The sequence below is a fragment of the Aotus nancymaae genome, unplaced genomic scaffold, assembly GCF_030222135.1.
Source record: "Aotus nancymaae isolate 86718 unplaced genomic scaffold, 86718_ANA_hifiasm-v0.15.2.pri h1tg000046l, whole genome shotgun sequence".
NCBI lineage: Eukaryota > Metazoa > Chordata > Mammalia > Primates > Aotidae > Aotus > Aotus nancymaae.
The window spans coordinates 24,073,488-24,090,436 of record NW_026988460.1 but is presented as its reverse complement, the minus strand read 5'-3'; the positions used below and the strand labels follow the sequence as shown (position 1 = coordinate 24,090,436).

Genomic DNA, 16,949 nt, shown 5'->3' with positions numbered 1-16,949 from the left:
TCTACATCAGCGCCCCACTCTACTGGTACCAATTTACTGGATTAGCCCATCCTCACACTGCTGATAAAGACATACCTGAGACTGGAAAGAAAAATCAGTTTAATGGACTTACAGTTCTACATGGTTGGGGAGGCCTCACAATCATGGTGGAAGGCAAGGAGGAGCAAGTCACATCTTACATGGATGGTGACAGGCAAAGACAGAGCTTGTGCAGGGAAACTCTCCCTTATAAAACAATCAGATCTCACGAGACTTATTCACTATCACAAGAACAGCATGGGGAAAACCTGCCCCCATGATTCAATTACCTCCCACTGTGTCCATCTCATAACACATGGGAATTCAAGATGAGAGTTGGATGGGGACACAGCCGAAACATATCATCCACCTTGAGTTAAGTTTTGTGTATGGTGAGAGGTAAATGCTGTTTTAAAAGAATTTTGCAGGAACTCCTTAGGGAATATGGTGATGAGTGAGACAGATGCAGTGCCTCCCCTCTTGGAGCTGACATTTCTATTTGGAGAGACAGACAATAAGCAAGTAGACAAATAAGACAATTTCAGATTGTGACATGTTCACAGAAGGATGAATGGGGTAATGTAGCAGAGAATCTGGGGGGCCAGGGGAGGACTATTTAGATAGGAGGGATACAGGGAAGGCCTGTCCTAGGAGGTGACATTAAAGCGAAATCTGAATCAGGAGACAGAGCCAGGGAAATCAAAAGCCAGGGTCAGGACAGATCTTCCAGGAAGAGGGAACAGCAGTGCCCTAGCTCTGGCATTGGGGAGCTTGGCTGTGTGAGGGCAGAACGAAAGGGTGTGGCTGCATCAGGGAGCTGAGGGGAAACTGGAACCCTACGAAGGTGGAGGAGTGAGCAGGGCCAGACCCTGCAGGCTTTGTTGGCTGTGTGTGGAATTTGGATTTTGTTCCAAGGGCAGAGTGCTGTAGAGTGGATGCAGAAGAACCTGACTTGGTCTGGGGAGCTGCTGAAGGCCTCATGGACGAGGTCCCTGAAATGTGCTTATGATCCATGTTCAGTGAGGAAGACGGGCATAGACAGATGTAAACTGTCATTTCTACTGTATCAAAAAAATGGATAGGAAACAAAGCCCATAAGCATACATGCAAAAACGCGATAGTGATTACCTCCAGGTTGTAGGATTAGAGATGATTTTTACTTGTTTTTCTAATGCTTTTCTACATCACGCCATATAAGAAAAACCATTGTGGTGATTTGAGAACTTGAATTTGGATCAGTCATGGCACTTAGTTGCAAACAACAGAATCTACTTTTTCTAGTTTGAGCCAAGGGGGATTTATTTCCATGTATTTTGACTACTGAGAGTCCAGGACCAAGCTTGGATGTCCCATAGCCAGAAACAACACAACCTGGACCATCACCTAACTCCACCTGACTGCTGCCATGGAAACCCCACGGCCTGTGATGCTCAAGCCTTGACACTGGAGCCAGCTGCTGTGGGAGAACCAGATGCCTCTGTTCCCCTCCAGCCACGAGCTCATTTTTCCACCATGCTGTGTCACTCACGCCCACCTTCTCAATCTGGGCAGGCCTCTGTCCAGAGGAGCTGAGAACATTTGCAGAACTGGAGCTTCAAGGGCATCTGGGAAAAGTAGATTTCAGTTTTCCAGAAGCTCGAGTTCAGTGGGGCGTGGAAGGAAGGGGCTACACACATGGCAAAAGGGGCAGTCTGCAGTTTCCACCGCAGAAGAGAAATGAGAGCAACAAACATAGTCACTTGCGCCTTGGCCTTCTGAAGGCCACCTGGAGGAAGGCTTGGTTATCCACTGTGCTCTCGTGAGGGCAGCCAGAGGCTCTTGTTGTCCAGGGAGCACTGGCTGTTCGAGCCTCTTGCTTTTGCCTCCCCAGTGCCACCAGGCTGATGTCCACCTGTTAGCACCTGCCCTTCCTTGCCTGGGGGAGCTCCTCAGCCACTGTGAGGCAGGCTAACGCCTGCAAACTTACCCTCCCCAGGAGCAGCCTTCAGCCACTCTCAGCTGCCTTGACTGTGGGGTCGGAGAGCTGGAGGTGGCTAGAACTGGTTTCTAGGGCTCCCAGATAAACCAGTCCCCAGCTTCCCACAGTGGTGGATGTCATGAGGTGCTGGGCAGCATGATAACAGCCATCGTTAGCCCCCTTCTTTTTCTCTTCTCACGTCCCTAGCCCCTTTCTCTTCTCACCTCCCAAATAAACTCCTGGCTGAATCCTTATCTCCAGGTCTGCCTCAGGGGCAGCCCACACAGAGACATCAGGGATCATCCTATTCCTAGATCTCAGCTTCATCTGCAGGAACCAGAAGGCTCCAGGATGCTCCTGACCATTTGCTTCCTTGCCCATGCTGAGTGCTGCCATAATCACAGGCACACACACACGCACATACAGTGCACATGGGCATGCACGCACAGGCATGCACACCCACACACAGTGCACCACACGTATGAACACACATGCACACATGTATGCACATGCACAGGCATCCTCCACCCCAGGGGCTGCCAAGCCCCTCTCCTTTTCTCCCCACATTATTGCTCCTTTGGCCATAGGACGGGTGATGTTATGCCAGGGGCTCCAGGGCATCCTCTGCATGTACCATCCTTGGTGTAAAAGATGACTCTCCTGCATGTTGCTGTTGGAGTGTGGGTTCTGGGCCAGCACGGTCCTGGCTTCCCACAGCAGACACTTCCTGGAGCCTGCTCAGTACCAGGCCGAATGCTGGGCTCCAGTGCGTGGGAGGCACCATCTCCTCCAGATGTTCCCTTCCCTCAGGCCCCCACAGGTCAGCCTCTGAGCAGCCCTACAGCAGCCCTGCAGCAGCCTAATGGCCCAGAACATGATCACATCCTCAAATCACACACATGGTGAGAGAAGCAGCTTTATTCATCAACCTCTCTGTGCCAGGAACGTACTTATCTCTTCACCAGATTTTAGGGGCCAATCGTTGTCATCCCTAATCCACAAATGAGGAGACTGGGGCTGATGGAAATTAAGTGGCTTCTGAGGCCACCTGGAAGCCAGTGAGGGGTGAAGCTGGGCTGGGACCCAGGAGGAGCTGGGACCCAGGAGACTCTGGTGGCTCAGGCTCAGTGCTTGTCCCCTGGTGTCCCAGAATATGGTGCTCCTGGTGTGGCTGCATTGCTGTGGCTCAGCCACATAACAAGCACTGGAGACCCTGCAGTGAACGTGACAAAACCCTCATCCTTGTGGTATTTCCATCCTACTGAGGCAGACAGACCCTAAGAGACATAAATAGAGAGCTTCACATGGTCCTGAGTGAAGGCCACAAGGCAGAGACCTGGGATAGAGGCGCAGAGGCGGAGCTCTGTGTCAGCTGTCAATCACCATGTAGCAAGTGACCCCAAAGCATAGGAGCTGAAGACAGCAAATGTTGATGGTCTTGTCTGTCTTGCTGAACCCAGTTTTAGTCACCCTAACAGCAGAGGCAAGGGAGTTTCCTGCAGGAGTGCCTCAAACCTTCCCAAGCTGAAGCCAGTTGTCATTCCAAAGAAAGGATCCCTGAACACCTGGGTGACCAGTCCATAGCATTTATTAGGAAACTTACACACATAGGCCTGTGGTGTCATTGTGATGGACAGTGAGAAAGAGCTGCCTACTCGGGCATGTTCGTAAGTGAGGCCCAGTTCACCCTGTGTTTCCTGGTCAGCACACAGGGGACTGAGGTACCCTATCTCTCGCTTTCTGCAGTCAGAAATGCAGGAGCAGTGTGGCGGTGGCTCTGCCTCTGGGGTGCTCATGTGATTGCGGTCACGATGTTGCCTGGGCCTGCAGCAGCGGAGGGGTGGAAAATCTGCTTCTGGGCTCACACATGTGGCGGGTAGCAGGAGGCTCAGGTCCTCACCACCTGGGCCTCTTCCAGAGGGGCTGCTCACAGAACAGGGCAGCCGGCTGCCCCCAGGGTGAGCAACCCAAGATGGTGATGGAGATAGAAACACACACACGTGCGCACGCGCGTGCGCACACACACACACACACACACACACATACTCTCTCTCTCTCTCTCTCTCTCATTCTCTCTCTCTCTGTTGGCCTCTGCTTGCTTTCTTTTCTGTCCTGGCTATGATTAAATGGAAAACAAAAACAAAAACTAAAAACTTTCAAAAGCTGCTCCTGGGATCACCTCTCACCGTCATCAGGCTTCCTGGGAATTCACTGGAGGGTCTTCAGCTGCCAAGCGTTGGTCTGCACCTTGTCCCATGGCCCCCGGGGTCAAGGAGATGCCACAGGTCTCTGTGCGCCATTCCTATCTCACATCGGTACCTCATCTGCTGTCATGGGGACCTTGTGACCCAAGTTGCTGTGCATTGATGCTGAGTTAGAATTGCTGGACGGGGAGACCAAGGTCCTTCTAGAACAAGGGGTTTGCACTGAGGCACCTGGAACACACATTGCTGGGGACTACCTGCCTTCTGTCTCATTTGCTACTGGTGAGCACAAGGAGGAGGCTGGGCAGCACCAAGGGAGGCCAGGTCTGAATCTATGGGCAAGCTTGGTTCTGTGGGAAAGGCATCCCCTGGGGCTTTCTGCACTGATGGGCCGTGCAGCATGTGCTCTGACTTGTGGTCTGGGACGTTACTGAAAAGGCAGTGAACAAAAAGACAAATCTCTTCACTTTGGGTTAAGTATGTTTTTATTTCTCTAGCTTTCTGGCAATAAAATCCAATTTGGGACATCCAGGGATTAGATTTCTGAATGTGTTTGCTCAAAGCCCTTAGCTCCTTAAGTCCCAGGAAGCCCAAGCCAGGCTTTAGCCATCAGCTGCGTGAGGTTTAATTCCAGAGTCCCTTTTCTTTGGTGTACAGAGCAGGAAGGCTTCACTGTCAGTTCTGCGTAGTCACAGTCTCTGTGAAAGTTCAAGTGAGCAATACAATATGATTGTCCAATTTCTTGACATTCAAGCTTGTCTCCATTGTAATGTGGTTGTAATTGATTTCTGGGTACTTGAAAATAGAGCTGGTTCTGGGGAAATACACTGGAAATACCAAGTAGGGGATGCGGTGAGGCCAGTCGCGCATCTTTCACTTATTCATTCATTCACTCTTTTATTCATTCATTCATTCATTTAGTTCCTGCCCAGGTCAGAGTTCTGGAATCGTAGGCCTCTCCTCTGGCTTTGCTCTTGGCTCCTGGGGTGTATTCAAATCCTGGGAAAAAATTGCAGTCAAGGTGATGGAAACTGGAAAAGGATGGGAAAGGAACCCCAAGTCTTCCAAGAAGAGTGGACTTTCTGAATACAGTTCCAGGTCAAAAGAACAGCAGTGAGAGACCCTGGAGGATTGGGCCTGGGGATGCCTGCTGAGGCTGGGGAGGGGATGCTGGGGGCAGCTGGGGACCTCAGGGTCCTCGAATCTAGTGTCATTGTGCAGGTCTCCTGGAGCAGAGGGTTCTGGGCTCTAAGTGTGTGTTCTTCTCATTGCAGGTCTGAAGGAGAAAGCTCGAGGAGTGTCAGGTATGTGCTTCATTCACCTCTGTCCATGTGTGGTCTGAGTCCTGGCGGTGAGTGGTATTGATGAAACCATGTGCTTTGATTTCCCCCTGCGGGTCTCCCTGGTCAGACCTCTCCTCCCCTGGCTGTTCCCCTGGGCCCTGGTGTGCGCCCCAAGGGGCTGGGCATGATCTGCAGGAGCAAGTCTGTTGGCTCTGCATCCTGGAGCAAGAGTGAGGGCCCCCTGCCCAGCTTCCCTGCGTTTAGAGTTATCTCTGCAGAGGTCACCCGGGGTGGTGGTTGTTCCTCCCTTTCTGGGACTGGTGGTGGGCCCAGTGTGCCAAGGCTGTGGCCCATCTAGGACCAGAAGCTTCTATACCTGACAGCCCTGGGGCGGGGCTGGGCGGGGCCGGGGCAAGTCTAAGATGCTTGGTGGTGGGCCTGGCTCCAACCAGCCTCTGACAATGCAGGGGTGTCCATGGCAGGTGTAGTGCCCCTGCCCATCCCTGCCCCACTGACTGAGGGTAGGTGGGGATGGACATGGAGTGGGCTTTCTGCCAGAGGTTCTGACTGGACCTAGAAGAGGGACTGGTCTGGGGTGTCAGTGCCCTAGTCAAGGGGCCTGGAGCCCAGCAGTTTTCAAGGCATGAGCTAGGGGACCAAGGCGGCCATGGCCATGGGAGATGAGGGTCAGCACAGTGAGGCTGGGGATGGGAGGAGAGGCCAGGAGGCAGTTAAGAGCCCATGGACCCCAAGTCCTCTTTGGCAGCAGATGGACTTCCAGGTCTCAGAGTGGTGGCCAGGCCGGTTTGTATTGTGATGTTATAGGCTAGGGAGATGAGATGTCCTGAGCTTGGCCCTGGAGGTGCCAGCTGGAGTGGGGTCCTCCAGGTGCCTGCAGAACAAGAGGCAGAGTTGCGGGAGCCTGCATTCCCAGGGAGCCTCTTGGGAGGCAGCGCAGGGGGTGTTGAATCCTATACTTGGGGCATTCAGCTGTGTGCTTGGAGCGCGGGGCATGGGCAGGGAGTTGGGATCCAGGGAGCCAGAGTCCAGGGAGTGAGAGGCAGGGTCCAGCAGGAAGCAGAGGCACGCTCAGAAGGGGAGCTGGAGAGAGAGGGGGTCCCGGAAGGACTGTGTGCAGGGGTGAAGATGGGGAGTGCAGCACTTGTGCTGGCAAGAGTGGGAGCTAAAGGGGGTGAGGGGGATGCCGGGGGAATGATGGAGAAAGGCTAGGGTCTGGAGATCCCAGGGAGCGGGCAGCAGGCTGTGAGACCAGCCTGAGGTGCGCACTGCCCTGGAACATGGCCCAGCCCTGAGGAGGAGGGGATGCTGCCCTTGGTGCCCGATGGAGAAAGCTGTGTAACGTACCAGGAAGTGAGCAAAGCAGGGTGCGAGAGTGCACAGCTCACACTACTTTGGGATAAGAAAGGGCAGGTGTGAGTACGTACATTCTTATTTAATTTGTCAGCAAAAAGAAACAGAAAGCAAACAGGTAGCTGTTAAAATGGTCCCTTCACAGGGAGGGCAAGGGCAGGGCCTCGGTGACCGTGAGCCTCCTCAGGACAGATCCAGGAATATTCCTGAGGCTTCTGAACCCTGTCAATGTAATACCTGTTTAAACAACTAATTCAAAACAACAAGATAGGAAGAGACGGGTGGCCAGTCCCTGGGACTGGCCCTGAGGTGGAAGGGGATTCCCACGGGGACTCTGAGGGGCTGCGGGCTCAGGAAGGAGATGGCCCCGCAGCCCCTTGGGCCCTCTCCGGCCTGCCTCTCTGAGCCCCTTTGGGATCTAAGCTCCCCCCAACCCCCTAGTAATGCCCTTCTCCCTCTGTCTTCCAAGAAGGTGGCTGCTTACCTGAAGCTGTCATTCTGTGAAAGTTCATGGCGGGCAGCAGGTCCCTTACAGGGGTGTCCTGAGAGCAGTCTGCTCTCTCCGATGACCTGAGTGGGGGCCAGTGACCATGCAGAGTGAGTGGACCCTTGTGATGGGGATCTGGTCTGCCCCAGCCCCACCTGGCCCGGTGCTCTCTCCAGCAGATTGTCAGGAAAGCATTTGCCAGGCAGGCGCTGTGGAACCCAGCCCTGGAGGAGGAGGATGGGAACGACATTTTGGTAGGGGAGCAGGATGTGCAAGGACCCCCAAGGGCGAGCATGACTGGCTGCCTGGGGAGAGTGAGGAATGGCCTCCGCGTCACAGGGGGAATGGCACGCAGAGCCGAGCATATGTTCCAGCTCCGAGCCACACGGCTCCCAGCGGGGTGCACAGACAGGAGAAGCCGGGCAAGGGAGAGAGCGGATGCAAGTTCCAGCAGGGAAGGCTGTGTTTAGTTCTTCCAGGGCTGAGGAATCCAGCCCCAAAATGCCCTGCCATGTAGACATCGCAGTTGCTGAGACTAAGATGCCGGGGTCAGACGGGACTCACCATGACTTCACCTGTCCTGGCCTGTTGTTCCCATCATGCACAGACATTGTGTTCCTTCCCCATGCCACTGATGACTCCGATGCCGGGCCTATGTCATGGGTCACACCCTCCCCACAGAAGCTGGGCCTCCCTTTTCTTAGGACCAGAGGCCCCAGATCATTCAGATCTGACCCCATCCCCACTGCCGTGCTTCCAGTCACCACCCTCTGGACAGAGAGCTGCCAGATCTGGGCTTCCAGAGCGGTGTCCGTGTGCGGTCTGCGTCGCCAAACCTGGGCTCCTGACTGCGGTTCTCTCTGAGTGCCTATGCTCGCTCCAGACCTGCTAGAGGGGAGGTAGGAAAACTCAAGTGTGGCCACGACCCTCCCCCACTTCTCCCCCAGGATCCTCGTGGCCTGACACACTGTAGCAGTGGCCCTCATGGCCCCTGGATGCCACGCCCCACCAGTGCAGCTGGGCTTCCACGACCTCCCCATGCGCACATCCAGCTCCCATCCAATGGTGCCACTCGCCTTTCCAAATGCAGCCCGTGATTCCTGCGTGCCTGCTCCCTGCTGTCTGTGACTCAGGACATTTACTCTGTTTGGAAAATGCTCTACCCCACCCCCTGAAGATCCCTTCCTTTCTCAGAGCCTCCATGGTGGCTGCCTTTCTGGAGCTTTGAGGGGAGCTGGGGCTGACGGGGTGACCTCCTGGTTGTCTCTGTGGCTTTTTGTGTTTCACTTTTGATATCCCACTCACTTCTGCTTTGTGTCCAAATGACTTAAGCATTTATCTTCCTTCTCGGGCAGAGGAAGGCCCCCAGGACAGGGATGAGGCCCCTGAGTCGTGGCTGGATGGTGCCAGCACCTGTGGGCCACCGAGCGGGCACCCCGGCAGCATCTGTGTGGTGGATTCATCTTGGCCATGCTGGGAGCCCTGGGCAGGATGCCTTGCACAGAACAGGCACATGTTAATGTGTGTTCAATTGGACTCAGGACTCATAAATATTTTCAGGCTGTAAACCAGAAGGAAGAGGAAAAATGGACCACCCCCATGCTCAGTGGAGACTCCTCCAACACCCTCCCCACACCAAACACTCACTAAAAATAGTGGGCAGAGGGTCTGCATTCAACAAATCAGTGAAGCTGTGTGTGGATTTTATTTGCCTAAGGAAGGTATGACTGACACTGAGAGCTCATGGCTTGTGCTAAACATTAAGGACACACAGGGGCAGGGCTTGGGGGCTCATTCATGTAATCCCAGCACTTTGGGAGGCCAAGGCAGGAAGACCATTTGAAACTAGGAGTCCATGACCAGCCTGGGCAACATAGCCAGACCCTATCTCTACCAAAAATAAAAAATAAAAAATTAAGGACACAGTCCTGAGAGACACCTCGTCCCCGCCAGCTCTCGCCCTGCCCCACGGTCCCTGCTTGGTGAGATTCTCGTTCTTTAGACTCAAATGATCAGAGTTGCCTTCTTTTTGGTTGGCTTTTCTTAGCTTCTGGAGCAGCAGGGAAGTGCTTTTGCAGGGAGAAGTCTGTTTGTGAATTCACGCTCACTACTTTTCCCTGAGGCAAAACATTTGCAAGATCAGATATATTCATTTTCCACAAATGAAATGACTCATTTTTTGACCATTTTGCAAACGTAGGACTTTGCTCATTGTTCCCAGGGAGGATGTGTCTGCTTTTGACTCCATCAAGAGGAAGGCTCTGGAGGCCCTCAAATGTGAATCTTCTAATGATTTATTTATGGAAGAGGGACCGTAGGAAGAGAAGAGGTTTGTCGAGTTTGGAGTCTGCAAAAATGAAAGACTGGGTGGAGGGTCCAGAGAGAATGTGGATACTGGATTGAAAGTGCCAGAGCTTTCTACAGGGTGCAAGCATTATCTTTTTTTTCCCCCGGCACTCCATCAAATCCTTGAAATTAACTCAACTACATTCAGTCGTAGGAATAAGTTCCATTCGATGAGTGCTCACTGTGGGTGGGGGCCTCACCTCATCTGCACAAGCAACTGCAGGCTTTCAAGAGACTTACTATTCGGTGGCTCAGGCCTGTAATCCCAGCACTTTGGGAGGCCGAGGCGGGTGGATCACGAGGTCAAGAGATCGAGACCATCCTGGTCACAAGGTGAAACCCCGTCTCTACCAAAAATACAAAAATTAGCTGGGCATGGTGGCGCGTGCCTGTAATCTCAGCTACTCGGGAGGCTGAGGCAGGAGAATTGCCTGAACCCAGGAGGCGGAGGTTGCGGTGAGCCGAGATCGCGCCATTGTACTCCAGCCTGGGTAACAAGAGCGAAACTCCGTCTCAAAAAAAAAAAAAGAGACTTATTACTGGCCCTTATTTTTTCAGCTCAGGGAAACTGAGGCTGAGAAGTACAAAACAGCTTGCCTCTGACGACGTGGCTTTCGAGTGCAAAGCTGGGATGCCAAGCACCAAAGCCTTTGCAAGTCAGTGTCGCCTGTGGTGCTTGTCGAAAATACAGATTTCCAGGCCCTATCCCTTTCATGCCTCACTCAGTAGGTCTGGGCAGGGTCTGGGAATCTGCATTTTTTTTGAGATGGGCTCTTGTTGCCTAGGCTGGAGTGCAGTGGCGTGATCTTGGCTCACTGCAACCTCCACCTCCCGGGTTCAGGTGCTTCTCCTGCCTCAGCCTCCCAAGAAGCTGAGATTACAGGAACCCGACACCAGGCCCAGCTAATTTTTGTATTTTTAGTAGAGACAGGGTTTTGTCATGTTGCCCAAGCTGGACTTGAACTCCTGGGCTCAAGTGATCTGCCTGTCTCGGCCTCCCAAAGTGCTGGGATTACGACATCTGGCCCTGACCTTAGAAGCATATTGCATGAGGTGGCCCCATGTGGGTCGCCTCCCCTGTCAACACTGAACGTTGACTGGCATTTTCCAAAGGCAACAGCAAGGCTCAGGGCTGGGGCAATGAGGAGAGCCCGAGGACTGCTTTGTTTGGGGATGGTCGGGGAGCTTCTGGATGCTGGGAACAGGTTTATAACATCAGGAAAAATCCACACTGAGACAGTGGATCACGCAGCAAGGCTAGTTTACTTCCTGCAAGAAGGGTGCAACTCGCCAGCAGTCTTGCCATGCGAGCACACCTAAACAAAGGAGACAGGGACATTTGTAATTGTCATAACCTGGCGCAATCACCCTACTGCTGTGTCCAGTTTCCATTGGCCGGAACAGGACTTCACGTGCTGTGCTTGACCCAATTGGCTAAAAACTTGGAAATTTTCTAAAGAAGTAAAGGCAGAGGGGAACAAAAGAAAAGAGGAAGTAGCTTGAGGAATGCTTAGAGAAGCGATAACATTTCCAGATAAGGAAGGGGAATAAGCTTTGACCTAAGACTTGCCTGGGCTTGTCCAAGCATGCCAGGGCAAATATCTAGGTTAAAGTGTAAGAACTGAGAACACCGGATGCACTTATTTCTTTGTTATGACTAACAGCTACTTTAAGATTATTAGCAAAAGCTTTAAGAAAGTATTATTTATTCATAATAAACTAAGAGGAAAGCTTTGAAGAGGAACCTTTTATTTATCCTTATTTTCTACTTGGAGAAGGTGGGCCTGGTTACCAGCATTGGCTCAGCTGGAACCAAGATGTGTAAGTAAACGTGATTAGTCCAAACAAATCCAGTTTTCTGTCTCCATACCAAGGCAAAACAGCCTTTGTCATTAACTGGGCCTTTTCCCAGCAAAGCCAAAATGAGAACATACTGTTTATGTTGTACACAACGGAGGTATGAAAACTGCTGAACGTGGCAGACAAAGCTGGGAGTGTTTGCTGTGCCAGGTAAACAGCGCTGAACTCTTTCTCTCCAGGAAGGAATGGGAGCCGGCTCCAAATGTGAGAGACGGGCTGGGTTTGGGGTTGGGCTGGGGATCTCTGCCACAGTCAAGCCATGTTTTGGAGGTGCAGGACTGAGGGCTGAGCCAGCGGCCTCTGGAGGCAAGTGGACATTTCTTAGCACTGTGGAATCAAGAGTATAGGCACTGGGGGCAGACAATCTTGAATTCAAATCCTTTCTCTCTGTCTAACCCTCTGTGTCACCATGCACCGGTCACTGAGTTCTGCAAGCCTCAGATTTCACACTCATTCAGCAGTCTTTATTGAGCACCTACTGTGTCTGTCTTTGTGCAAACTACTAAGGGTGTGATGACAAATGAGATGCAGTTAATTTCTGCCCCATGATGAAATGGGAGCAAAGACTTTAGCCTCAAGCCCATGGACCAATTAAATGAGGCTGTAGATGGAACAGCACATGCCATGTCATAGCATTCAGTTAACATCCATTTCCTTTCTTCTCCCTCCACCACAGTCTGGAGACGCAGCTGCTCAGAATCCTGAGGGAGACAAGCTCATGTCTGCATGAGCAGGAGGTGGTGGCCCCTGCTTGGAGAGTGTGCCCTTTTGGCTTTCCTCCTTCCTTCCTTCGCTCCCCTGGGTTTATGATTGAGGTTTCTTGGGCATTCTTTTTTTTTTGAGACGGAGTTTCGCTCTTGTTACCCAGGCTGGAGTGCAATGGCGCAATCTCGGCTCACCGCAACCTCCGCCTCCCTGGGTTCAGGCAATTCTCCTGCCTCAGCCTCCTGAGTAGCTGGGATTACAGACACGCACCACCGTGCCCAGCTAATTTTTTGTATTTTTAGTAGAGACGGGGTTTCACCATGTTGACCAGGATGGTCTTGATCTCTTGACCTTGTGATCCACCTGCCTCGGCCTCCCAAAGTGCTGGGATTACAGGCGTGAGCCACTGCGCCTGGCCCTTCTTGGGGATTCTTGACTTTGGTGGCCTTTTACGTTTCCATCTCCTTGACTCTCTGTGCTGTATCCTGAGCAATCTCCTCAGGATGGTCTTCCAGTTCACTAGTGCTTTCTTCAGCTGTGTTCATTCTGCTGTGTGGCCCATGAACTGTGGATCCCTGAGGCCCTTGAACAGCCTTTGGATGCTCTCAGCCTGCTTCTGGAGGCAATAATGTTCTTTCTTTACATAGGAAGTAGAAAGATCTTATAGGAGCACATTCAAGTCACTGGGCAAAAACCCATCTGACTGGGTGTATTTTGCTTTTTGATTTGTTTTCTGTAAACTTGTGTAGAGAAGTAATAACTGACTGTTTACAAGATGGGACAGAGATATTGGTGCAGGGGCAAGGGAAGCTACTAATATACTCAATGGGGAATTAGACTAAATTCCAAAATACATTTAGTAAGCCTTGTCTAAGCATCTGCTTCTATTGCAACCAAATCTTAAAGGGACTTAGGAGGTGGTGACACAGCGCACGTGTGTGAGTCTGACCCAGGTCCAGAGTTTGGGAGAGTAAGAACTTTGAAAGCAACCAGTCTAAGCTGAATAACCTTGGTCAAATGACTCAAATTCCCTAAGCCTCAGTGTCCTTATCTCAAATAGAAGTGAAAACACCTAGACCCAGAGTTTTCTTGGTTTTGTCCACATCTGACCCTCCATTCTCTCCTCTATCACTGTGGTTATCACACTCTGGCCTTCTGGTACGTCCATTCCTCCAAGTTCGTTAGTGCCCCCAGGGCCTTTGCCCATGCTGTTCCCTCAGCCTAGAACATGCTACCCCAGGTCTCACCCAAGATGGGTTCTCATCTTCAGTCCAATTCTCTTTCAAATGTCACCCTCTCTTCCCTTATCATCCCACCTGAAGTAACCTAGCCAATCTTGTACACCAGCCTGTTACTTCTGTCCGTTATCTGTCTGTCCTCACTGGAACGTCAGCAGGTACTCTGTCTTATCCGGTGCTGCGTCTCAGTGCTCGGCCGTGTCCCTGGCACCGCGTGCTGTTTTGGTCTCTGTACTTTCCACTCCCCACATCCAAGAGGAGCACCTCTGGAAGGAGGCCAGAGCTAAATATGCTAAGCCTGCCTGTCCACATGCCTGGATGTTCTCGCTTCCGTCCCTCCTCCACTCACTTATTTTCTCTTTCCTAATTGCTCATACAGGACTCCCAATACTATGTTCTACCCACGTGACAAAAATGGCATCCTTGTCTTGTTTCTGATCTTAGCTAAAAAGCTTTCAGTCTTTCACTGCTGAGTATGATGTTAGCTGTGGATTTTTTGTATATGGCCTTTATTATGTTGAGGTAGTTTCTTTCCATTCCTATTTTGTTCAGTGTTTTTATTTTATTTATTTTTTATTTTTACTTTTTTGAGGTGGAGTCTCGCTCTGTTGTCCAGGCTGGAGTGCAGTGGTGCAATCTCAGCTCACTGCAACCTCTGCCTCCCAGGTTCAAGTGATTCTCCTGCCTCAGCCTGCTGAGTAGCTGGAATTGCATGTGTGTGTACCACGCTCAGCTAGTTTTTTTGAATTTTTAGTAGAGATAGGGTTTCCCCATGTTGGACAGGCTGGTCTTGAACTCCTGACCTCAGGTAATCCACCTGCCTCGGCCTCCCAAAGTGCTGGGGTTAGAGACATGAGCCACTGCACCCGGCCTTATTTAGTGTTTTTATTATGAAAAGGTGTTGAATTTTGTCAAGTATGTTTTCTATACCAATTAAGATGGCCATGTGTTTTTTCCCCTTCATTCTGTTATGCATCACACTGAACAGTTTTTGGATGTTGAGCCATCTTTGCGTTCCAGGAATAAATTCCACTTAGTCATGCTACAGAATTATTTAATCAGGCTACTGAAGTTGGTTGCTGATCTCTGTTGAGGATTTTTGCATCAGTGTTCATAGGGGTATTAGTCTGTGGTTCTTGTAATGTCTTTATCTAGCTCTGGTACAGGACAATGCTGGCCTCATAGAATGATGTAGAAAGCAGTCCCTACCTGAAGTTTTTGAAAGAGTTGGAGAAGGATTGGTGTGATTTCTTCTGGAAATGTTTGGTAGAATTCATCAGCTGAAGCCATCAGGTCCAGGGCTTTTCATTGTCAGGTGTTTGATTACTAATTCTGTCTCCTTATTACTTATGAGTCTATTCAGATTTTTTATTTCTTTGTGATTCAGTCTCAGTAGGTTTGGTGTTTCTAGGAATTTGAATCGTCTAGGTTATATGATTTCTTGTATGATTACTCATAGGACTCTCATATAATCCTTATATTTCTACAAAGTCAGTAAAATTCTAACTTTCACGTCTGATTTTGTTGAGTGTTTTCGCTTTATCCTAGTCAATCTCAGTGGTGAATTGTCAATTTTGTCAGTCTTTTCGAAGAACCAACTTTTGTTTGGGTTTATTATTATTTATTTATTATTGTTATTATTAGTTTATCTCTGCTATAATCTTTATCATTTTCTTCCTCTGCCAACATTGGGTTTACTTTTTTCTTTTGTTACTAGTTCCTTAGGTTGTAAAGTTATTTTGTTGATTTAAGATCTTTCTTTTTCTTTAATGTATCAAGCTATAAATTTCCTCCTTAGCACTACTTTTGCTGTGTTCCATACCCTTTGCTGTGTTGTGTTTTTTTTCCTTCTCCTCTCAGTATTTTCTAATTGTCCATGTGATTTCTCCTTTGACCAATTGGTCTTTAAGAGGGTGTTGTTTAACTTACACAACTTTGTGAGTTTTTAGGTGTTCTCTCTATTGTTGATTTCTCACTTCGCCCCATTGTGGTCCCAAAAGTTACTTTGTAGACTATTTACTGAAATCACTGGAGACTTAAATTGTGGCTTACCCTGTGGTCAGTCCTGGAGAAAGTCACATTCACTAGGAGACTCTGCGTTCTGTTGAGTGGAGTGTCCTGTTAGATCTAGTTGGTGTCTTGAGTGGCTCAAGTACTCAATTTGGCTTCCTTACTTATCTCTGGTCTGGTTGTTCTATTGTTATGGAGAATAGGGTATCTAAGCACCACCTACTAATGAATAATTGTCTAACAAATAACAAATGACTCCATTCAGTTTTGCCAGTTTTTGCTTCATATATATACCTATAAATACATAAGTTCCAGCTTCTCGGTGTTCCTGTGTCAGGCAGTGAATCTGTGGGTGCAGACGCCCATCAGCACCCATCAGGGAGCTTCCCCGTGGGTCCCTAGGGAGTCTGAGGAAGGTCCAGAAGGCCCCGCCCTCGTGCATGGCTGGGGCTCGGTGTGCACAGCCTTGAGCATGTGGTGACCCTGCTCACTACTGATGCTGGCCAAGGAGGGACAGTCCTGGAGTTCCACCAGTCAGATGAGATTCTCCTTCCCCAATAAAGAGCAGGATCAGGAAGCAAGAAGTGGGCTGGGGACAGAGTGGGAGTGTCGTGGGGCCCCTTGGCTCTCCCATTTGGATTTTCTATATGTATAACAGGCCAATGTGTGGCTCCCCAGTGCTACTGTCCTTAAACATCCATCCCCGACTCTCATCCTGTTGGCTTTGGAGCACTCTGTGCCCTGCTTCCTAATGACCTTTCCACCCACTCCAGCCTTCCCCTCCCAGTGCACACGTTGAAGCATCCAGTTTGCCAAAGTCACAGTCACACCTCCGTTCCTTTGCAAGTTTCCTCTCTGGGAAGCCCGAATACCAGCTACCCAGTCAAGCTCCACTGGGCTTCTGGAGATGGCTCAGACACAGATTCCACTGTAAAGACTTCACTGCCCAGCTGGGAAGGTGAGACAAGGACAGAAACCGTCTACAATCCAGAACCACCTGTTCACAGCTACGAAAGAAAGACACGCATAGCACGATGCACGCCCACGTGCTGCAGGAGAGGTGGGGACAGCTTCTGAAGGGGGTGGGTCTGGCAAGCCTCCATTGCCAGGGTGTGACCACAGCAATTGGCCAGGAAGCATCTCAGGCCGAAGAAACCAGAGTGGCAGCAACACATAGGACAGAGGTAGGCATTAGGCTGCAGACTGGGGCTGGGATCAGCCCCCTTGGTGGCAGGGCAGCCCCCTACGAGTGCACTTTGCTCTGGGTCTCCAGACTGAACTATCCCCAGCTCAGCCCCGATGGCCAAACTTCTGCTAACGAGACCTTCTCTCCTCTTCCAGGAGCTTCAGGCCTGGGCGGGCTAGGCCCGGGGCTGCCTCTTATGCCCCTCACCAGTCCAAGCCCAGTTCGACAGGACAGGCTCTGGGTTTTGTTCTAAAGGGCGGGGGATCTTCTGGAGGGGTCCTGCA

At 50.8% G+C, this 16,949-nt stretch overlaps 1 protein-coding gene across 1 annotated transcript in view; it reads left to right on the top strand.

The window, feature by feature from the left end:
- Positions 1-16,949, top strand: part of IQSEC1 (IQ motif and Sec7 domain ArfGEF 1) — a 397,024-nt gene that overhangs the window by 122,554 nt on the left and 257,521 nt on the right. The window contains 1 exon segment of the mRNA XM_064362059.1: positions 5,454-5,483. Coding sequence (XP_064218129.1) covers positions 5,454-5,483 — 30 coding nt within the window.